We start from the raw sequence: 23960 nt of genomic DNA on the forward strand, positions 1-23960 counted from the left end.
CTCAAGTCCAGAGAAGTAAATGGTCATGCATGCAATTATCTAAACCCTTGAGACTTCCATTTTCAGATGGGGCTAAAAATCTCTCAGTTTTTCACATCAAATAAAAATTTCAGAGTAACACACACTAACCAGCAAATGGCAAAATTATCTTACTTAGTAGCAAGTCAATAACTGATGATATAACAACTACCAATTTACAAAGTGTAGTGAAAAATGAATTGTTTTAAGAGACAGTGGCCACTGCGTAATGGATTGTTCTAGGTTTATTCTGAGACATTGATTGAGATTGACTATGAAACAACAGTAATGATAAACATTGAAATATATACAGACTAGTGTAATACAAAAAAGATACAAAGACAGTGCCCATTTGCAGAAAATGAGCAAAATATTCACAATGAATTAAATGCTGACATTGTCTGTAAAATAATAACTGGCTTTGATACAGTTGACAATAGGTAGATTAGCTTTTATATAATAAGAAATTGAAAACTAACTAAAAGATCATACATGCACATATAAATGTACCACCCAGAAATAATGAGCTATTACACATCCATGTCTGAGGTTGTCTATATACAAAATCCAGATAAAAGAAATGCGTTAGCAAAAGAGGATAGGAAGAGACATCATGAGATGACTCCCATCCTCTCCACAAGGACAGTCCATGAACAGGCATCAGCCATCAACCTGTAATACAATAATGGCTCCATCAGACTAGCATTTGCTGCTTGAGGTATCCTCGCGGATTCTCTAATAACAAGCACCTCCTGCCATGTTCTGTGTAACAAAACGAATAGTCGTTAATATTTACTATACACTTGTAACACATTAGAAGTGGGACTTTCATTTAATGTGCCAAGAAGTTATTAAGTAGGTTGTTAACAATCAGAGATGGATTATTTATTGGCTAGTCATTGAGATGGGCTAGAACTTAAACCGACATAAAAACACAAAGCAGGCAAGGCAATATTTATTTTGTTAAATACACACATATTGTTTACCATTGACCCACAAAATTGTGTGCACCGTTCAAAAACTGCGAAAGTATCTTATTGGATGATAACTTAATGAACAGAGTAAAATGTAAAAATCGACGTCAAACTATTAACAAACGCGTCAAACTATTAACGAACGCAACAGTAGGTCGCCAAGATTAATCTTTGATAAAAAGGATTGCATATAGATAAAACTACAAATAGAGTTATTCGGTTGAAGATTTAGCATGCCCACAAGTAGTCAGCTTAATATCTAACATACAACTATTCCTCGCTAAACCAACAACTTTAAAAAGACAGGTTAAGTTACACAGTTGGCACTTACCGCTAGCATTATTTTGTATTAAATGCTAGACAACAATTCTACGACTTGGCATAAAATAACTACTACATTGCTAAAAAGCAACTTCAAAAGCTTTTTCCCAACCCTAGTTTCCAATATATAACTTATACTAATATTATATTACATAAGAAACTGGGATATCCCACAAATAAAGACCAAATTTTGAATTGATCGCTGGCTGCTTAGTACTTGGAGCCATGTACAAGCATTCATATAATTAACAAAACACTTATCCTGTGATTAGTGATAGAGGCAAATGGATAGCAGCATACAAAACCAACAAATAACACTCGAAAGGTGAGAAATGCAATGAAAGCTTGCTAGCAAGGCCAAGCACAACCTAAATACTATACAGCTCTTCGTCATTTTATATCAATAATGTCTCTATCCCCTTGTAAGTGTAAAGTATACAAAGAAGAAAGCGACCAATAAATGATTTTGCATAAACACACTAGAATTAAAACTACTCTTAGCAAAGCTACCTGAGTGTTCATGATGTCTGCTCCTATAGAAAAAATAAATGCATCTTGATTACACCGACACATGGCCCTAGCATGTTTGCAAACTAAAATCATATGAATTAGAAAATGACATCCCTTCCAAGTAGTACATGTAGTTGATGTTAACAAATTGCGTGAAAAATCACTACCGCTAATCAGCTTTAAAAATGCAATAACTTGATACAGCGTTATATTAAATCTCCCTCAATCAAATACTATGGTTTCACAAATCTACAGCTTCTAAGGAGTGCTAAAAGCCTAGGCAATGCCATCTACACGTAATAATAAAAACCAGGACAAGTGAGAGGAGTTTAGCTAATTAAAATAATTAAGCTGGCAGTTTTGCATAGAATTCATTGTCAAATCAATGTATTTAGGCTAAAAGTTGTGTATTTTTACACTAACAGTTAAACCGTACCTATAGGAAGATGTTTAGGAGCTATATTTTCAAGATCCAGCAGATGCATCAATCAAAATATTAACCACTAAAACGACCAAAAGAACTTTGGGTCCTACATTAACACAATATGACGTGGGTACGCACTACACAAGTAATAACCACGAGCAAGATGCAAAAAGGACACACAAAAACAAGCCTCGATATTTGGCCAGAGTATATGTGACCAACAAGGCTACACACCATATTCTGTAGGAGGACATTGTACTTCTCCTTTTCCGCCTCATATTTCTGATTATATGGCAACTTCTGGTCATCTGTTAGCCTGCTCCAGGCAGAAGCTCCTTGGCTAATTATCTCTTTGTGATTCATCTTTTCTCGGTTGGCTTCACGAAATGCCTCCAGAAAATGCAGGTATGCAGATTTGGGTCTTTTTGGAGCATCAGGATTTTTCTATAAAAAAAAAGCACAAAAGACCTACAATGATTTTATGGCATTGTTGAGTGAAAATGTTCATATTTAAGTTGTATCTGTAAAGCATGACCTTGAATAAAGTTAGATTAACCAATATTACCCTCTTTCTTGATCCTTTACTGCTGAATCCAGGCGCAGGCACATACATGGACATTTGCGACTCATAACGCTGCTTTTCGACCAAAGCACGTTGTTCATAAGGGGCACGCTCTGTTTCACCCATCGATCTCCACTTTTCTGAAGCCATTTTGGTAAATTCCGTAACCTATGCGAAAACAATTGCACGGGACCTTGGTGAACACTCATTATTGATAGTCTAATGTGAAAGACAGAAAGAAATTGTAAAACAACATAAACATCCAACACACTGCCTAAAAAGTTTATCCAACTTCACATTTGGATTGTTTTTGAAACAATTATTTCAAGATAATTAATACAGAAATGCTCAATGTACAGATGCCTTTTCAAACATCTTCGACATAATACAAGCAGTTATGCAAAACTGGCGAAAGAATATGCCAGAATGCAGAAACTAGCACAATACTTACATTAGATGTGTTGGACTCTCCTGTCATCTTACAGTGATTTCTGTAGTCTCCCATAAAGATGAAGTAAGCAGACATTGCCTTTTTAGGCCGGTTAGGATCTCTATCAGCTTTACCTACAGAAAGTTGAGCCAGACATTACTTAATAATCTCTATTTTAATATTCGATAGTACAACAATCTGATCACCTAACACAATATTGTGGAGAATCCGTCTCCTCACGTTGCTATGATCTTACACTTTTGGACATTTTATTACAAGGAAGCCCTAATTATTACAACATTAAAATGACTAGGAAATTAACGCCGCAACTCTTAAACAGCGTAATACAATATATCAGTAGGCTAGCAGATCGTACTGTTACATCTAGCCGCTAGCCTTGACATCTTACAAAGGGATACATCATGGAAAGTGAGCAAAAGTTATTTCATCAACTTGTTCCTTTGACTGTGACCTCGAAGCGAGTCTGGGATATTGGCACAACATCATATGCAGGCACTTACTTCATGACAACACACTAGTTGGACTGAATTTAACAAAGAAACCTTGGTTTACAAACCAGAAATGAATAATAAGAAAATATTTACTGACTTGCAATATTAAACAAGTGATCTTTGCGTCAGATTTTAGCCATGAGCAAATAATAAATATTGTCAAAAACCACAGCACAAATAATACAAGATAAATTACTACAAGTACAGCTAGCCAACACGACGCCAATGCATAGCTAACGAACAATAATGACGTTACCCATGGCTAGCCGAACGGTCTTGGTTCTGGTACTATAAGCACGTTGGTTTATCGAAGGAGTTATTAAAGCGAAAGCTCAGGTGGTCTATTGATAGTAAACTAAAGCAAAAGAAGCACAACCGCCTCTGCAAAATCAGTAAATGACCCGGATGACAACGTCACGACACCCACAAATCTTTTGACATTAGTTTTATTTTAATCAATATTGTACAAACTTGATGATAAAATTATGATATAATTTGAGTGAAAACAATTTTAAGTTTAAAAACTAAAATTTTTAATAATAGTACGTAAGTATTAAAACTACTTTTAACAAAAGGACGCAACTTCTTGCAATCGAATGAAACCAATTAACGGCCGTTCTGATATTCGTTGACCAACCTCTAAGTTACCTCTTAACCAATTGAGAGACAGTTGTTATAAATAACCAAAAATCCAAAGAATAACGCGTTGCAATATGATTGGGGGCAATCAAATTACAGCTTATGTTGCCTAAGTATGTACATGATCATAAGGCTAATTGCCTCAACGATGGCTCAAAACTTACAAAATGTATAGAAGGAATGTATTATAATACTTTAGTGGGTAAGCCACGGAACATGTTCATAAATTGTTTTGACATTGCAGTATGTTTAACAGCAGTTTTACAAATTTGTTGCACTATCATTAATTGCCTTAATGCATCATCATTATCTTTTATATCACGCTGGGAGGGCCGCTGGTGTTGTTATATAAATGGATGAACTTACATGAACTGAATCAAAGAAGGGGAGAAGAGAACCCCTCTTTTGTTCCACTTCCTTATATACTGCCTAATACTACCTAATTTGCTTGTTTTACCCACTAGCTTTATTTGCTAGCTTTCCCCACCAGCGTTATTCATTCACTGTAATTGCCACGACGACTTGCACTGCTTTGAGCTCAGACGCCAATATAGCCTGAGCCTAACAAACCCTATAATACAGTAGGTGTTTGTTATGCATTAGCTACAGTGGAAACGGCTTTTCAGCAGTACTTGAACCACTGACTTTTCATTCCGATCGACCATCGCGATGAGGGAAAAGGGTATGTTACACTTGGAACCATGGCTTGGCTGGTAAAAATCAGTGTGGTTTTCTCCGAAACTTTATTGTTGCTTTAGAATTTTAAATTTTGCGTTAATTGCACGCCATTGTTTTTTTCGTTTCGTGGAATTGTTCAAGTAGATTAGATTGAGTAGCATTAAGAGGACTTAGAATCGATTTTATATGGATAGTGTAATCTGATAATGTGGCTAAATTGTTGTCACTGTAGTGTGCATAAACAATTAGCTAATTTATCGTTATTCTTCTATTACACACTCTCAGTACTCTAACTAACTAACAGCCAAAGATGTGTACAATACAAAACATTCCCAATAGAACATGTCCAATGCGCATGTCTAAACAGGTCAAGGTTAGCAGCACAGTATCATGACAACCTTATGTACAGTTATAAAACAAGACTCCACCACTTGATATATATCGATGATATATATATCAAGCGATATATATCAAGCCAACCCTGCCACAGATAAAGCAATTCGTACCAAAGCACTTTGGTGAACTCTGCTTTTTTGTTTATACATTTTAGAAGAGATGCACTTTTAAAGCAAGTCTTTTTGCCGCATTTATTTTTATTGTGCACTTCAATAACAATGGTGGCACTACAGCTCTACATAGGGCAATGTCAGAAATGCTCCAGTGCCGCTTCTGTCCCTCATTTACATAAATGACATGCCAGATGTAGTGTGAAATTCAAGGTTTTTGCTAAAAATTTGTTTCGTTCTGCTGAAAGCCCCGAGGACAGTTGCTATGCAACAAAACCTAGACGATCGAGTCAAATGGGTTGATGATTGGCAAATGCGTTTCAAATGTTTCAGTGAATGTGAAACTTTGTCCATTGTTAGATCAAACTGCCTGAACCGACATTACAACTACCATATGCAGGGCACCCACCTATTAACAACTGACTCTTTTAAATACTTGGGTGTTACAATTAATAATAGACTGTCGTTTGATGAACATATAAAAAATAGGCTATAGCAAGGAAAGCTTATGGAATTTTGCATATATTCTAATGAGATCGTTAAGAAAATGTAAGCCTTTAAAAAGGAAGATTGCCTTTTCACAATTTTTAGGCCCATTTTGGAATACTTCTCTACTGTTTAGAATACTTCTCTACAGTATATCAGGGACCACAAAGGGACATGTAACAACAGATGTTAAAAGAACTCCTTTTTTTATTGTACACCAAAAAGCATTAGGTAATCTTGATCCAAATTATCTCTTTCTATATATTTTCTTTAGTAAAATCGTTTCCGCATCACTATATAATACATTCTAGATGCTAATGTGATTATTTAGTATAAATTTAAATAGATTGTGGAAATAGTGTGAAAACCCATAATTAATTTTGGACCTCATGCTCTCATCAGAGTTGGCCTCATTGCCTGCTTTCCAGTCAAATAGAGATGATATTATCAACCAAAAGTTAGCGAGTGTATATATGTTATTTTTGCCTGAGTGAGCTAAGGATGCCTTTTTACCTACTTTCTGTTACACTCCATGAGCTCTTTGGATTTTGTTCTTATTGGTTTCAAGGCTTCTATAGATTCAACATCCTAAAGCTCTTTCTATATACCAATGCATCTTAGGTCACCTCATGATGTAAAGGGCATCAAAGCCTGCTCTAGGTGGTGTAGTTTTGAAGAGGGGGCGTCTAAAAGCGCTCCAAAGCACTTGTAGATATAAGGCCTATTTCCTTGCAGAAGCTCTGTACATAGCAATATCAGAAGTACAGTGTAATAACTGAATGACAAACAAAATGCTGTAAGATTCCGTAAAAACAAGTACTTTTTTGCACATTTTATACAATTTGGAGTGAAAGACTTGGATAATCTACTCTTAACTATTACAAGAATGTTGGATTTTTGTGTCTGTTGTGAAATGCTTCATTGATGCCTACAACAAAACCCGAAGTATTAGCTTAGAATGTTTGTAACAAAAATGAATCAATTCATTCCTGAAGAACAGTAAAGCTTATCTCCATAATGAGTTTCAAGCTCAACTGCTGAGGATCAGAGGATTCATTTGATTAGTGTATGTTGAGGCCATTGGCGAATAGGCTAATCACGCACAAGGTTCTTTTTTTTGGTACATTTTTTTTTAGAATAAAGTTTTTAAATATAATATCCGCATTGTAGCTGGTGTTTGTGGTTCTATGTACATTAGGCGCTCCTATACAACATAAATAATCAATTCCAGGGACGTTTACGTTATAGGGAATTTACAATTACATTATAAGAACAGTAAAATACATGTAATTTGCCTAATCCGTTCCAAGATCTTTTCAAACTTGCCCCTTTGGCCATGCAAAAATGAACTTTTCTAATTTTCTAACCTTTCTAATTTTTAGGCTGTACCGTAACTGCAGCATTATTGGTTTGCATTGACAACTTTTCTCCTTTTTGAATCAATCTCACAGGTTTTATAGACCATGATTACAGTCATTTTTACAAGAAGTTGATGGGGAGCGCACATCTTTGACATTCATTAACAATGATTTGCATTTTTTTTCTAAAAACAGCAAAATCTATTCTGCAAAGTAAAACTAATAACAAATATTTTATACATCTACAATGAAGCAAAACGACAAAATATTTTTACTATAAAATTGTGGTACTATCTGTTCGCCGTCTATCTGTACCCCAGGGGGTCAAGGTTTGGATAAAAGAGAACTTTCGACGATGCTCTAACTTGTCACATTCAGATTAGTAGACCGACGTTGTAACACCTGCACCAATCGATCGCCTTTGTATTAATGAACGGTTTCGCAGCAACTGTTCTCTGTTTTGTCGACACATCTGAGGATCTATCACTATAAACTGGAATGTCGCGAAAGTTGTATATATAATAGATATAGCTTTATACACGTGTCGTTTTTCTCTCCCAAGTGCGGTGAGGTTGAGTTACATTCAAATCGAATTTGAAAACTCGTCCGACTTGATACTTTATGTTATATGGAATTTTTTACATAGTAGGCAGCAAAAACTTCACAAATTCTTTACATTATCTGGAATTTACGTTATAGGAGGTATACGTTATAGGAGCGTCTACTGTACTAATTATGTCAACCATTTTGTTCCTCCATTTCTTGTGTTCAAGCATTAGATGATTTTATTAATTGTCACAGGAAACACTTTGTTTGTAACGTTAGTCTTATTCAACTTTACTTTGGGTGTGTAACCTTGTGGGTTATTACTTGAAATCATCAGCTGATTTTTACATGGAGTCTAACCCATAACCTCTAACCAACATAATTATGCGTGTTCTTTTTATTTTATTGAATCACCTTAACGATAATACAAAATTGAAACTGACTTTTAAACATATTTCATGTTATTAATAATCTAGTCGTGACAGTTTTGCATGTTACAGCTGGTTCAATCATCGTGACTCGTGCTGCCGTTATTAATACTGCTGAAACCTATCGACTACCCTTTGTAAATAAAGTTGACAACATTTTGGAGAGCATACTTGTTATCAGTTCAAGCACCAACAGTGTTATATAACAGTTCTTTATTTTTGTTTTCATTAGTCTACTGCGTACAACTAGTGTACAACTATCTCTAGTAATAATGTGAGGGACTGTTATCTTTTTCTCACTGTAATCTTTTTAGAACTAGTATGTCAGTATTCATAATATTGCAGTGTTTGTTTGCTGGAAAGGCAACTCTCTTTCAGGCAACACCTTTCAGATGTCAAATACCCAATTAGCCCGAAACTTCTTGGACTTGCAAAACATATAACAGCCAGATACTATACTCAACAACTCACAATTGCTAGATAGCATGACGGATACTATTGTTTGAATATCTAGCAATTTAAGCTTCTCTCTTGCCTGCCAAGGTTTCTTCTCAATCAAAGAGTGTTCCAACCAAACTCAGAAGATCTTGGCAACCTGTTCTAATGCCATTGATATTTTGGGGGCATTTTTCTTAGTTTTCAATTTGACAACACTTGCCGTTTTGTGTATACTATACAGGAGTCACACCCTTCATAATGTCTCCCAAAAAGGCCTGTGCAACTAGAGCCTATGCTCATTTGGATTTATTCCTGTTCTTGCTTCTTAATAACGTAAGTGGGGTTTTTAATGATCTTGAAAAAACTGTAGGGTCCATTGTAGCGTACACTATAGAGTCCACTGTAGCGTCATGTTTTAGCCTCACTGGCTGTCATCCTGGATTAAGATATTGCACAATGATGTTCCTTCATAGTTGGGATGTTTGACCCAGACCTCCATCTGGAATCATTGATAGTATCTTTCTATCAACTCGAGGACCACAGTTCCAGGAGACATTTTGGCACTATTAAAATTACATTCCTATTGGGATCGGGAAGTGGTTATTATGACCCTTTGAGAGAGACTAGGACTTTATAGGTTAACAGCTGTTCATATTTATGGATGCAGTTCAATTCTCTCTTCCCGCTCTTTAGCATAGGTTTACTGAAGTCTTTACTGCATGCACGCTTCACTAAGATAATTAGAAGCTTACCTTGTAATCTTCTATTGGAACACTTTAAAAGTTTTCCTTTTGCTTGCAGCGGTCTATGGAATGTTAGCGTAATTCCACCATTGACCCATACGACATGGATTTCATCATACTGATTTGTACTGTAGTTGGAAGTTTACCAAAGCAAACTTTGCCCATAAGGTTTTTTTCTGGTGCCTACAAAATTTGTGTCGGTTTCCCCCTGTCCAGCGAAGGAGAAAGCAATCTGTCTTGAAGATAAGACATCTTGACGTTGTTGACTAGTCCAACTACAACACTCAACTTTAGAGTGGCTGCCCTAGGTTTTTAGTCTTAACCCCTTTTCGTATGTTCAGACGTAGTCGAGCAGCTTCATCTCCGTTTTTTTAACTTTATATGCAATGGTGTGTTACTATTGCTTAGTTCATTTTGATGCGCATGCTCTGCCGTTTGGAGATTCGATGTTTTTTGATGTCTCACTGCCTATGCTTTTAAGATGTCCGTTGCCTAAAACAGTTTTCAAATTTTGAGGGATCAAGCACCTCAATCTTCATAATTGAAGAATGCCGTTGTGCAGATAATTTCTCTTATTGATGCAGGTAGGTGGGTCTAGTATCTCACTAGCCTAGGTTCTTCAAAGTTCTGAGTACAGCGCTTTTGAGTCTGGTCCATCTGCCTTAATAGTCTAATGGTGCGTTTACACTGGCCAATTTTGTCACCGATTTTGTCGAGCACAGACAAATTTGATGTGTCGGCGTCAGTAGGTGTGAACAGAGAGATCGGTGTCGGCACCGATCTGAAAGTCGGTGAAATCCAGCAGTGCCCGGTTGCACCGACAAATCGAAGGCTCATCAGCCAATCAGAAGCTAGGAGCCTTTGATTAAATGAGCCTAGGCTTTAATGACAGTGCTAGTTTATGAAACGAAAGGGCTAGGTTTAATGAGAGGCTAGGAGACTTTCATTAAACTTTCCCTCGTGCTCTTTCTGATAGTGAACCAGCATGGCTAGCAACGATGTGAACGCGAGAGCACCAAAAAATCAAGTTAGTTCTTTAATTTAAATTAATTAAAAGTGAATAGCCAGTTGTACGACTACTACTAGTACTACTACTAGTTCTACTACTGGTACTACTGTAAAGGAATTTGCCGGCCCTTACTTGGCACTATCTAGATTATTTCATACAGAAATAAATTGCGTGTGATTTCATTCAATGTTTTATTAGCGAAGGAAATTCACTAGCCGAGGAGCGTACAGCCATTTGCTCTGTCTATTAAGTGAGCGTTGCTCCCTTATATACAATAAAATTGCCCGTTCCGGCTAACGGGACCGAGTAGGAACACCGGCTAACAATGTTTAAATGGCCAATAATTAGGCCCGCTAGTGCGTTGATATGACAACATAAACGACGACAATTGATAGCATAATGAGTAACAAGGCTATAATAAAAAGGACAACACATAGAATAAAATATTTACAGACATATAAAATATATACAAACATATACTCACAAGAAGTGTAAAGTATTGGCCCGGCGTCCACCACACTACTACTACCACTAATATACATTCACCATTCAATCTTCTTCATTATTCATTTTATTTATTATAATTACTCGGACGAAAGAACTACGTACAGTTCTTTGCTCGGACTTTCATTGCCTCATCATTCATTCATTGCTCGGCATTCAGTAGTTGCTTCTAGCCGTAGTAGTAGGAGCAGTAGTAGTAGTGTAGTACTAGTATATAATTTTCCTCATCAAGCGCGTTGATTTTTATGTGTACTCGTCTTCGTGTGGTCGGGTGAAGGTCAGAACGGCGAAGCGCTGTGATTGGCTGTTGGTACTGACAAAAATGGTTCGATCGTTGCAATGTAAAGGGGAGTCGGTGTCGGCACCCATACGTGAAATGTCTGAGGTACCTGTCTGAGTCGGGGTATTGGCACCTAATTGGAGTCGGTGTTGGCCAGTGTAAACGCACCATAACACATGCTAGGTTAATATTTTGCTTTCCCGCAGTCATAAGTGTTGTTCTTTAAGTACTCTCATGTGCAGCAGAGCTGCCGCTAGAGTCTTTCCTTACACCTTCCAATACTTCTGTTACTCTTACCATCACTATTTTTTGGCAGCCAGTTCTGGCGATCTAGCCTTTTGTGCATCCATCTTGAACATCAGATAATTGAGCAGTCGAATCAACCGTTAATATCAATGTAGTGTTTTTTTAGAAAACAACGGTTTTACACATTCTACATGTTTACTAGATTGCTGCCAAATTCTATGTCCTGACTGTCTAACAATTTTTCCTCTGGAGGTGATGCTTTCTAGGGCATTCAGTTACGCAAGAACTGTCCTAAGTCCTGCAGAGCAAATGAACATCAAATACCGCTATTTGCTCCATTTATACTATATTGCCAGCAGATGCTGTGGCTCAACTATTTCACAATCTTGCATTTGGTGAAAGTCCGGCTTCTTATCTGGTTGCGGATACGTCTTCACGGCATGTGTTAGTCAATCATAAATTCGGAGAGTGAGCGCAAGAATGAATTTCAGATTGTCGAACCACAAAGCTCTATTAACTTGGTATACATGTTCGGAATATTCAAAATACAGTGTGACATAATACAAAGGTATAAACACATACAGCACAAACCAAAATAAATTTTAAGCAAAAATATACATGTATATTAAATCGCAAACAAAAAAATATATTTCAAACTGCTTCACATGATTTCAAACTGCTTCACTGCTTCAAACTGCTTTTGTATAGTCCGGTAGACTCGATTTACAGTAAATAGCAGGATGAGTAACATAACCAGAGGAGACCAATTTATTTATCGCTAACATTTAAGAGGTGACCAGCATGTACAAACCTCTCCTTGAGTTATATTTTTGTAAAGTAGGTTTGTCTGAAATTTACTAATTAGTCATTGTCAGTCTTGCCACCTTAATTTTGGTGTGCTTTTATGTAAAGCTTTATGTAACAGTAGTAAAAATGTTCTTACAAGTTATTTTTGAATTGCATCCTTTTGTTCTCATATACATAGCATAATACCTACAGATCATGCTAAGCTGATAAGGTAGAGGTCATCGGGAAGGAGAGAAGGAATGACACGGAATTTCTATAGCACGTGGCGGTATGTGTCACCTCTGAGAGGTGTACCCACGGCTGTTCATCATTCCGGATATTCATGTGGCACAGGCATAGGTAGGTTATTTGTTATATTTCTGTTGCATTTGCGTAATACAGTTGACTTCATCGCACCTGCATAATAATTGTGAACAGTTTATAACTAGAATTTGGTAAGAGAATTATATATCTTATTTTTTATAAGTTTGATTTTTGGTTCCTCAGAACATCAACAATCTGGGTTTGTTAACCGTTTTGAATATTTATGAATACCTGACCAAAATTATATTTATCATGGATACAATTGCTGATGTAAAATTATATTTTTGAGTTCTCTGACTAATAAACCCTGTTCTTTTACCTGCTGTCATTATTAATTTGGTTGTTGCATTCATTTGATATAAAATTATATGTTTTATGTTATCTCACTAAAAGAGCATATCTTTTTACTTAATGCCATTGTTAATTTGGTTGTTGCGGTCATCTGGAGCCTATATAGGTTAGAGTTGTCTACTTTTTATAGATATTGAACATCTAACTGCCAATCCATCAAATGATTACCTTAGTTCTACAGTATATTTAAAATCACACCAACAAGTAACTTGATTTTCTTTACAGTTGAATTCAATCTAGCCAGAAAAAGTTGCTTTCTACTGATTGATCTTGGTTCAGTACGCTGACTACACGAATACACATACATAGCAGACATATTGCTGAATTGCCTGGAAGAAAAACAACTGTTACTTTAAAGATAAACTTACACAAAATCTTGGTTGATTTTGTCTGAAAGTATCAGTATTTTTGTATAATTTGTAATTGTTTTTGATGTTTGCTCTGACCTGACTGTCAAAATGTTTCAAGATTAAAATCGATAAAACTTGATCGTAGTGAAAATGCTCAGATCAAGTAAAAGTGAGATTATGACGCCTATAATTACAATGTTTATAATTACAAAGAGACTGACAGTGTATAGAGGCATAACACTGCGACTTGAACACAATAACCGATATCAACTATCGCAACAATAACAACTACTGATATTATTTTAACTTCTGAGTATTTTAACCGCGATTAAGTTTAGTCATGAAAAATCCTGGCAGTCCGATCACATCAAACATCAAAAGAATTCACAAATAATTGAAAAATATTGAGACTTTCTGATAAAATCTACTAAAAATCGTGGATTTTAGACATTCTCGACAATATACATGTACATGTGCTTATGCATTCGCAGGAAGTTATGACCGATCGAAGAATGAAGAGCATAGTCGAAAGTTCTCTGAAACCTGCCATTTACTGCAGAACTTTTTCCAGATGGGGCTATTGTTAACAGAGTCCAATCTAGTTGGGAAAAGATATACTTCTTCTGGTTCAGGTTATTTCTGACACTTATTTTATAATCGTACCTCCATATTTGTAAGTGGCTTCTCGGTATCAACTTCTATATTGCTGCATTATAAATACCAGTTTTAGGTTAATTAAAGTTATTGCGCGTAAAGACTATATACATGTACCTGATAGGCCTTGTTTAGATGCATGCATTATATGTGCACACTTCAGAAGATGCAAACACTTTATACATTTCTTAAAAGATTGATCAATTCTCTTGAAAGAATGTACAACCTAACCTGTTCATTATAATGCTTCAATATCAGCCATTTTATGAACCCAATTACACATTTTTTAATGTGTTAGACATTATTGTGCTAAAATTGCATAGGCATATTCTGTAGAAAAATATGTAATATATAAAGCTATGTAATATATAAAGACAGGTGTACTATATATAGAGATAGTGTATAAAGACAGGTGTACTATATAAAGACCTTTTTAGTATTTGTAGAATCTAATTCGACCTTGTGCTATATTTACCATCCATGTTGGGTGACCAAAACATGATGCCTAGCCACTAGATAGGAAAAGTGTATTAGAATAGTGACCAACAAAATCACTTTTGTCTCGTCACCCAATGGCTAATCATCATTGACATCGTACATCATACATCTATGTTTTGCCGAAACTATGTTCTTTTAGCAGCAAAGTTATTGTTGACAAATGGAGTATCATGATTATATTGGTATAAGTCGATGTTATTTTAAAATGCTGTCAAATAATATTGAATTTTTATGTCATCGCTAGGCTACCACTGGTATATTTGTTCAGGAAGTGAATTCGGCAAGGGTTCAGGGCCGCCAGGCAGTTGTCCAAATTGCGGAGAAAGCTCACGACTTGAGAATCTAACGGGCTCATCTAAATTCCTTCGATGTCGCAATTGTGGTAACCTCTACAGACTGACCCATGATGTCTCAACCGGTGATGCAGTTACCTCTGCTTCAGCGGATGAAAAGGCCCCACCTCCTAAGAAGGTATGATGAATGCATTCGCCTTGGGTTTCGTTGTTGACATCACTTTATTTAGAATAGCCAATAAGTAGCTTAGTTCATTAGCTTGAGTTCCTAGCTTTTTTTTTATATATTATTTTGAGCCCATATTTGACTTAACAGGATTCAGTATAATGTGAGAACCTCTTGTTTTATTGGCTGGATCTCCTTTGAGATTACGACTTTCCTCTAAGTTTATTCACGCACAGACACAGCTCAAGGATATAAATGTCTTTATGGAGTTATCTTCTCCTTCTTTGGTGTGGCTGACTCAAAGTCCTACCTTCCAGCAAGAGTGTGATGTAGAGAGTAGCGGTAGCAGCTGCTAGTTAATAGTTGTTTACTCAGGTCAATAACAGATAATTCAGTAGAGATCACTCATCAACACCCTCCCCAGCTGCAGAAGTTGTGATTATATATATATATACTAGCTGTGCTACTCGGCATTGCTCGGGTAATAAAAAGGTATTTGGACAGAAAATTGGTTTGTATTTAACATATAACAACATTTGCCTTTCTAACTTTCAAACTACATATCATGAGAAAAGTTTTTTGTTTAGCTGATATAAATTAAGAGAGAAAATAAAACAACTGTTAAGCTTTTCAAACTTTGTCAAACAACTGTAACTATCAAACTTCATATCATGAGGAGAAATTTTTGTGCAGGACAACTAATTTAAAAATAAATAAAACAACTGTAAAGGTTTTCAAACAACTGTAAGTTTTAAATTTCATAACATGAAAGAAGTGTTTCGTTGAAATAAATCAGAAGGAAAAATAAAAATGTAAAGGTGTTTAAATGTAAATGTGAAATCATTAGCAAGTAATGACTAAATATAGTCTATCTCTCTACGATTACAATGAAAATTTATTTGGTATACAATTATATGATTTCAGTTCTTTTCGGTGTTGGCATGCAAAAATTTGTATGTAGACTAATATCTTAGGCTCTAGACCAGGGGTTGGCTACCTTTTCTACTAAGAGCCATTTGGACCCGTTTTCTGCAAAAAAGACTGCAGTGGGAGCCACAAACCCCCTTTGATATTTTTAATTTGAAAAAATACTACATGAAACATTTTTGTTTAACTTTTAATGCTTTTATACCATGTTTACATAAAAAAGGCAAAGGTGTGGCATGTGTTGTGTTTGCTTTGAGATTAACTGCTTTTAATTACTTTGAGATTATGTGTCCTGTTACGCATGTGCAGTGAGTTACATGCTGGAGATAAATAATAAACGTGCTTTGCTTAATAACTTTCCTGATTACTTTTAATCTAAGCCATCCAGGCTTATTAGTGACTATTAACATTCTATACACATAATATTGGCGACGAGGATGGGATAATGGCAGCTGGGTTATCGATTCCTAGTTTTGAGGAGGGAACAGAGATAGAGTCCTATTTAGAGAGACTGGATTGTTATTTTACTGTAGCAGCTACTGATGATGCAAATAAAGTGCCTATACTTTTAATGGGACTCAGTGCGACCCAGTATCAGACTCTAAAGGATCTAGTTTCACCTACATTTCCTCGGGAAGTTACATATGGTGATGTACGGCAGCAATTAATCACTCACTTTGGTACTCCAAGAAATGAGCGCCTTGAAAGAACTCAATTTCGTAGTATCTCAAGAGCTGACAATGAAACCATCAGTGACTTTCAAATTCGTGTCAGGAAAGGAGCTAAATATTGCAACTTTGCAGGTAGATTGGAAGAAAATTTGCTAGAACAGTTTATATCATGAGTAAATCATAAGGTTCTCACACACAAGCTTGTTGAGGATGCTACTGTTACAACCTTAGCTGGTGCTATGAGAGTTGCTGGGACAGTACAACTGCTTGAAAACAGAGAGAATGCTTTGCTTAGGCCTGGTACCACCACAACTGATGTGGTTGCTCGAGTTACCCAATCACAACCGAAGAGAAGCTTCAATCGTAAATCGAAGGGTACGGCTGTTAGTAGTACCAAAGTAGTCTGCTTCCGGTGCTCTAAGGAAGGGCATAAAGCTAATGATGAAAACTGCCCTGCTCTCAAGAAAACCTGCCGTGACTGTAATAAGGAAGGACATTATTCTGGTGCTAGATACTGCCGTAAATCGAAGAAGTCTAATGCAATTGCTATCAGTGAGGAGCCTGCGGTTTCTGATAACACGCCTCAGTCGACTTCATCTTTGGACAGTTTTAACCATGAGTTCGCAGTAAGCAATGAGCACGAGTTTAAAGCTCCTAAGTGTAGTGCTCTACTCTACGGTAGGAAAATAACGTTTCTTATAGACTCTGGAGCAGTAGATAACATTATAGATAAACACACTTACAATACCATGAGTGGCGATGTAGACCTACAGCCCCCTAGTAAACGGCTGTTCGTGTTTGGTCAATCGACACCTTTAGATCTGTTAGGTCAATTTAGTGCTAGGATTACTGTAAAGTCTGTTTCTACTGATGCTACATTTTTTGTATTCAATGGTAATGCCTGTAATCTAATTAGTGCTCATACTGCTAGTAAGCTCAGTGTTATCAATGTGAATCATAACTTCTGTAGTTTGACTGAACATGGCAGTGGTAACTTAGAGACTTTTGTAAAGGCCAAGTATCCCGAGTGTTTCAATGGTGTTGGTAAGCTTAGAGACGTGCAAGTTAAGTTGCACATTGACCCCCATTGTGATCCTGTGGCCCAATCTGTCAGGCGTTTGCCGTTCAGCTATCGTAGTAAGGTGGAGGATGTGTTGACAAAGTTGTTAGACGAAGACATCATCGAGTCAGTGCAAGGTGTTGCCTCCACATGGGTTAGCCCCTTAGTTGTAGTTCCTAAGGCTGGTGATGACATTAGACTCTGTGTGGACATGCGGAGGGCTAATACGGCGATTATTCGGGAAAGATACCCTGTCCCAACAATACAGGAGATGTTGGTAGAGTTGAATGGGGCTAATGTGTTTTCGAAGTTGGATCTAAAACAAGGGTTTTTCCAGTGCGAACTTGAGCCTGGTTCTCGAGATATTACTACATTTGTTAGCCATGTTGGGTTGTTCCGTATGAAAAGACTGGGTATGAGGGTATCAGCCGCCCCCGAGGTGTTTCAGTATACGATACAAAAGATTCTCAATGGTTTACATGGTGTTTTGAACATGGCAGATGATATTGTTGTGTACAAGCTGGGAGTGGTGGTGCACTCTTGTAATCCAACTACTTGGAAGCTAAGTTTGTTGGATCAACTAGGGTTTAGATCCAACTGTTCCGTATGAAAAGACTGGGTATGGGGGTATCAGTCGCCCCCGAGGTGTTTCAGTATACGATACAAAAGATTCTCAATGGTTTACATGGTGTTTTGAACATGCCAGATGATATTGTTGTGTACGGTAAAGACGCTGATGAACATAGAGAACGGTTGCTGCAAGTCATGACGCGCCTGTCTGAGTGCGGTCTCACTCTGAATGATGCCAAATGCAGTTTCGGTTTGTCATCAATCAAGTTTCTTGGCCATGTTCTTTCTCACTCTGGTGTGTCTCCTGATCCTGCGAAAGTTGAGTCAATTGTGTCAGCTAGAGAGCCTGAGACAGTGGCTGAGCTGAAAGGATTTCTAGGATTAGTTCAATTTGTTGGGAGATATGTTCATGACTTGGCCACGGTTTCAGCTCCATTGTGGGGTCTGACCAAACAATCTGTCTCGTTTAAGTGGTCTAAGGTGCACCAAGAGTCGTTTGATAAGGTCAAAAGCCTAATGGGAAATGCTGATACACTAGCATACTATGATAAGGATGCCCCTACTACTGTGGTTGCGGATGCTAGCCCTGTGGGTTTGGGTTGTGTTCTGTATCAGAGTCAAGGTGGTGTTGCTCGAGTTGTCGCGTATGGTCATAGACGTCTATCGGATGTTGAATCCCGATACTCCCAAATAGAGAGGGAAGCTCTTGGTTTGATGTTTGCCTGTGAGCATTTTAAGATGTACCTGTTAGGCACCAAGTTCAGGCTAATAACAGATCATAAGCCGTTAGTAAGCATCTTTAGAAAGCCTACGTCGAAAACTACTCCGAGGTTAGAGTGGATAAGTTTGCGACTTCAGAGTTTTGATTTTACTTTGGAATATAAGCCGGGTTGTCACAATATTGCTGATCCCCTTTCTCGTCTCGGTGTATCGGAAAGTAATGCTTCAGGGCCTCTGAGTGATGATTCATTTATCTGTTCCGTTGCTCAGATGGCTGTCCCATGCGCCATGAATTGGACGGACATACAGGAAGCTGCCAAGTCCTGTGATGAAACGAAAGCGATAGATTTAGCTATCAAATCAGGTGATTGGAGGTTGTGTTCGGCTATTGTCAAGTCCGTAAGAACAGAATTGAGTAGTTGTGAGGGTGTTGTACTTAGAGGTGATCGGATCTTTGTCCCAAGTAGTCTTCGACAGCAGGTTCTCAGCTTAGCCCATGAGGGACACCAGGGGATAGTTAAGACTAAGCAGAGGCTTCGGCTTAAAGTCTGGTGGCCCGGAATCGATAAAGATGCGGAGATTTTGTGTCGTCAGTGTATGCCCTGCCAACTTGTGAGCACCAACGGTCCCCCTGTCCCAATCACTCCCACTAAAATGCCCGATGGTCCCTGGAAGTTTTGCAGCATAGATATTCTTGGCCCGCTTCCAGATGGTCGTTCTGTCGTTGTGTTGATTGACTATTTTAGTCGGTTGTTTGAAACTTCGTTTCTGAAGAGCACTAAAGCTGACATCATTGTTTCGTTTCTGGAAAGCATCTTCGCTTTATACGGGTACCCTGAATTGTTGAGGTCTGATAACGGTCCCCAGTTTGTGTCCCACGAATTCCAGTCATATCTCAGTCAGTGTGGTATTCAATGGATTTCTACAACCCCCCTTTGGCCTCAAGCGAATGGCGAGGTCGAACGAGCAAATCGAACTATTCTGAAAGTTCTCAAAATTGCTAAGGCTGAAGTAAAAGACTTGAAGAAAGCCCTAGTAGAGTTTTCAATGGCATATAAAGCCACACCACACACCGCTACGGGTGTAACTCCGTTTGCGTTGATGTTTGGTCGTGAAATGCGCACAAAACTACCCATGTTAACTGGTGATCCACCCAGCACTGTCGATGAAGCCAGAGATCGGGATGCGCAGTACAAAGTAAAGATGAAAGAATATGCAGATAGAAATTCTAAAGAACAGTCAATTGGCAAAGGTGATACCGTACTGATGAGACGTGACGTCAAAGGTAAACTTGATATGAATTATAGCCCAGAACCGTATCAAGTAATCGATGTCCAAGGGTCTGACATGGTTTGTTCCAGCCCTAATGGCCGTGCCATCAGGCGGCATGTGTCTGTAGCTAAGAAGATTGATTCGAATACTCCCCAAACTCCCGTCGAGTTAGTCCCTGAAAATACCACCCCTCAAGTTAGCTCGCGAGAGCGGAAACTCCCATCGAAGTTCAAAGAGTTTGTAATGTCTTAATGAGTCGCTTTGAGTTCCGGTGCTTGGCCTGTAGTTTAGCTCTTAACAGTTCAAATATATTATACTCATTTATCGAGGATTACTCGTGGTTTGGAATTTTGTATTGTTCGATACATTTATTAGTTTACGTTTTTATTACGAACTTTTTTATAATAGTCCCGGAGGGATGTTGTGTTTGCTTTGAGATTAACTGCTTTTAATTACTTTGAGATTATGTGTCCTGTTACGCATGCGCAGTGAGTTACATGCTGGAGATAAATAATAAACGTGCTTTGCTTAATAACTTTCCTGATTACTTTTAATCTAAGCCATCCAGGCTTATTAGTGACTATTAACATTCTATACACATATAATAGCATGTATGATTATTTAACTGCTGAGAAAACAAAATTACACTTTTGCAAAAAACAATAAAATACCTTTAGCGGTTTTATTGGCGCATATATTGTTATAAAGTGTACTACCTGCATCAGTGTTGTTGTTTGTCAGTAGTGTTGTTGACATAATATCAGAAGGTATCTCGTAGCGATCTGGCCCTCCGTGCGAATCTGGCAGTACGTTTTTCTGTAGTTTTATGTTAAAGTTAAAGTCGCATGACGATCATGTGATAGGGTACTAATAATAATAGAACAAATAATGACGCATAACAAACTAAAATGTTTGATTTATTACCATAATTACATCTTTTTAAATTATATTATAAAATCTAGTGATAAAACTTCTATATTTTTATGAATTACTTGGCATATGGTAAAAAAAGGGAAAAATTCCAAGTCAGAGGCAGCCGCAGTGAGGGGATGAAAGAGCCACATGCGGCTCCGGAGCCGCTGGTTGCTGACCCCTGTTCTAGACGTACATAGAGTGGTATACAAACTCATGAGTTTAATCACTATAGTCTAATCTAGAGTATAATCACTATAGTGATTATCGAATGCAATCACCTCCTGGTAAAAATCAACATCAATAATAGTACCAAAATACTATTAACCTTAGTAACTATGAAACAGTAACTAGTAACAATGACTTTAGTGCATTTTGTGGTTATGATTTGCAAGATAATGTAACATTACAATGTACTACGTGCAGAGTTCTTACCTTCAAGACAGACGTGTAATATAAATGCTGAATCTAACTTATATGAATTTAGCTTTCTGGACACATACTAGAAAGAAGTTTTAGTATGTATTTTAGTAAACTTCAAATTTTTAATCAAATTTATCACTTATCTGTCAAATGTAAATGTTGTCCTCACCATGCATGCCCGTGATGTACCATTAAAACACTCGTCAGTTACCCATAGTCACCATTCTTTCTATTTCTCGCAACTCTAATAACATCCTTCTAGCTCATCGATTCCGGTGATTATACACCAATCTACACATCTCTACCTCATGATATCCTCAGCGAGAAAGAGTCGATCTCTTCCAGTAACAAACATGTTGACCAATCAGATGTTGGTAATTTTATCTGCATAGACATTGACGATTTCTTAAGCACAGATGAGATGTTGCCAAAGGCACCTCCATCACCCAAGGAGGTAGATTCGGCTTTGGATCACAGCTTCTTTTTGCTGTTTGAGAAGCTTATTGATTTTTTTTGGCCTTGACCTTTTATTGACCTTGTTTTATAGTTTCCGCTTCTGTTTACTGTTATTCCAATTTACACTCGTCAAACTTTTTGCGTTAAGCTATGGTGTTTTAAAAATAACTTCTTCATGTCTGGCAACGTAAGTCTATACATTCTGCCAGTCTAGGACCAGCATCAAACCTCTTCACAGCTTGTGCCGCTGTCTTCAACTTACCACTTTGTTAACTTTAGTACATCACTTAATAACCCTTCTCTGTCATTTCCATCTGCTGCCCAGTATTTTTCGTGAGCGAGCGATTTTTTTACTTTTTCACAAGGTTTCATTACCCGGGTTTGTGTTAATATAAATTAATACGGTGACGTAAAACCTTTCAGATCTACAGCTACCTAAACAAGTTTGTCATTGGCCAGGAGCGGGCTAAGAAGGTCATGTCTGTCGCTGTCTACAACCACTATAAAAGACTCTCCAACAATCTTCCTACAGAGACATCATCTACACCTGCTACAGGTTGTCAGATTAGTGATGCTATCCTTTTTACTACAACGTAAAGCGTCTGATTGAACGCCATGGCGCACTATTTTTAACCCTTCTTCGCTAGTGGCGGTCAATTGGAGGTGGCGTTCGAATAGAGGCTGGCGTTGTGTTTTTCAAATGGCTCTTCAGAATTTTGGGAAGATAAATTTAGCTCTTTTTCATTGAAGCGAATGTCGCATATATTTTGCCATCTTTTTCCGGTGGAGCGATGTTAAACCTTTTGGATGCAATAAATCTGCTAACTTAACTCCAACTTGTCAAAGATCTCTAAATAAAATTTGCACTGGGAAGCCAAGATATATCTCTACCAGTTGTTATCTGTTGCTTGCAATTAATCTTACGATGATATTATAGCCTTTTTGTTGCTTTGCAAGTTGTTAGAGCTTTCAATTTTTTATTTCATTCCAAACTTGAAGGCATATTTTTATTTCATATCTATATTTAACAATGTTGAATAAAATATCATTGCACTCACTTACGGTATATGTTTGCTACAGGTTGCGGCCAAAACGAGCTTTTTATGTGTAATAGAAGAGGAGTTATGAGCGTTGGTCCATTGTAAGCCGTGTTAAGATAATCGCAAGTGTGCTATTAAGTAATATCCTATAAATCTGCAAATATATAAGTTATATAATGATAATCTACCAAATGCTACAAATATATATACAGTCAAACATGGATAACTCGAACTTCAAGGGACCGAGCAAAAGTGTTCGAATTATCAGAGCATTCAAGTTATCAGAGCACTGTCACAAGTCCATATATTTACTTATTTATTAGTAGATACATGTACATATACAAACTATAATATAAATCAAAAGCACAAATGGCTTGTTTCAAATTAAATGCTTCTAATGTAAAGTTTAAAACGTTTTCATGAAAAAGTATAGAGATTTTTCTATCACTTGAGATTGGTTTGTTGTTTGAGGTGATGTTATTGCCAGGACGTTTTTCAGATTGACATTGGCAAAACTTGATCGTTGTTGAAATGCTCAAAAGAAAAGACATTTTTTTTCTTTTGGGGTTTTACCCACGATTAATTTTGCCGTTTTTTCTTGAAGTTTATGCAGATTACCTTACTTTACCTGGGATTCGTTAAGAGCAACACTCCGAGGCAGTTCAATTAGAAGTTTTACGAGGTTTTACGGTACATTCTATATCACTCACGCTTTTTTAATAGATACTTATTGAATGTACACACGTATTCTGTGTTTAGGTCAAACGATGAATAGTTTTTTGTAGCTCAGACAACGTATACGTTTAATTACAACATTTTTAAGACGTTTTAAACATTCAACATTCCGACGTTGATTCAACACGGAATCAACGTCG

General features: G+C 37.2%; 2 protein-coding genes across 6 annotated transcripts in view; one reads left to right on the top strand and one right to left on the bottom strand.

The window, feature by feature from the left end:
• Positions 1 to 245: 245 nt before the first annotated feature.
• LOC137386973 (high mobility group protein B3-like) lies at positions 246 to 4142 on the bottom strand. Of its 4 annotated transcripts, none has more exons than XM_068073225.1 (6): positions 4008 to 4142; positions 3261 to 3373; positions 2813 to 2977; positions 2482 to 2691; positions 1824 to 1846; positions 246 to 690 (listed from the first exon to the last, which is right to left on the bottom strand). In XM_068073225.1, exons 1-5 carry the CDS (start codon positions 4009 to 4011, stop codon positions 1832 to 1834), a joined length of 507 nt encoding a protein of 168 aa, XP_067929326.1. In that variant the 5' UTR covers positions 4012 to 4142; the 3' UTR covers positions 246 to 690; positions 1824 to 1831. The 4 variants fall into 4 exon arrangements, with proteins under 4 accessions (XP_067929326.1, XP_067929325.1, XP_067929327.1 ...); XM_068073224.1 differs by having other exon boundaries at positions 246 to 780; XM_068073226.1 differs by lacking the exon at positions 1824 to 1846.
• Positions 4143 to 4532: 390 nt separating this feature from the next.
• The window catches only part of LOC137386918 (ATP-dependent Clp protease ATP-binding subunit clpX-like, mitochondrial), a 29524-nt gene continuing 10096 nt past the window's right edge, over positions 4533 to 23960 (top strand). For both annotated transcript variants that reach the window (XM_068073142.1, XM_068073141.1), the window contains exons 1-5: positions 4533 to 4592; positions 12612 to 12758; positions 13915 to 14055; positions 14844 to 15046; positions 22469 to 22601. In XM_068073142.1, the coding sequence (XP_067929243.1) occupies positions 12659 to 12758; positions 13915 to 14055; positions 14844 to 15046; positions 22469 to 22601 (577 nt within the window). In that variant the 5' untranslated portion in view covers positions 4533 to 4592; positions 12612 to 12658. The remainder of the gene's footprint in view (positions 4593 to 12611; positions 12759 to 13914; positions 14056 to 14843; positions 15047 to 22468; positions 22602 to 23960) is intronic.

The sequence above is a fragment of the Watersipora subatra genome, chromosome 2, assembly GCF_963576615.1.
Source record: "Watersipora subatra chromosome 2, tzWatSuba1.1, whole genome shotgun sequence".
Lineage (NCBI taxonomy): Eukaryota > Metazoa > Bryozoa > Gymnolaemata > Cheilostomatida > Watersiporidae > Watersipora > Watersipora subatra.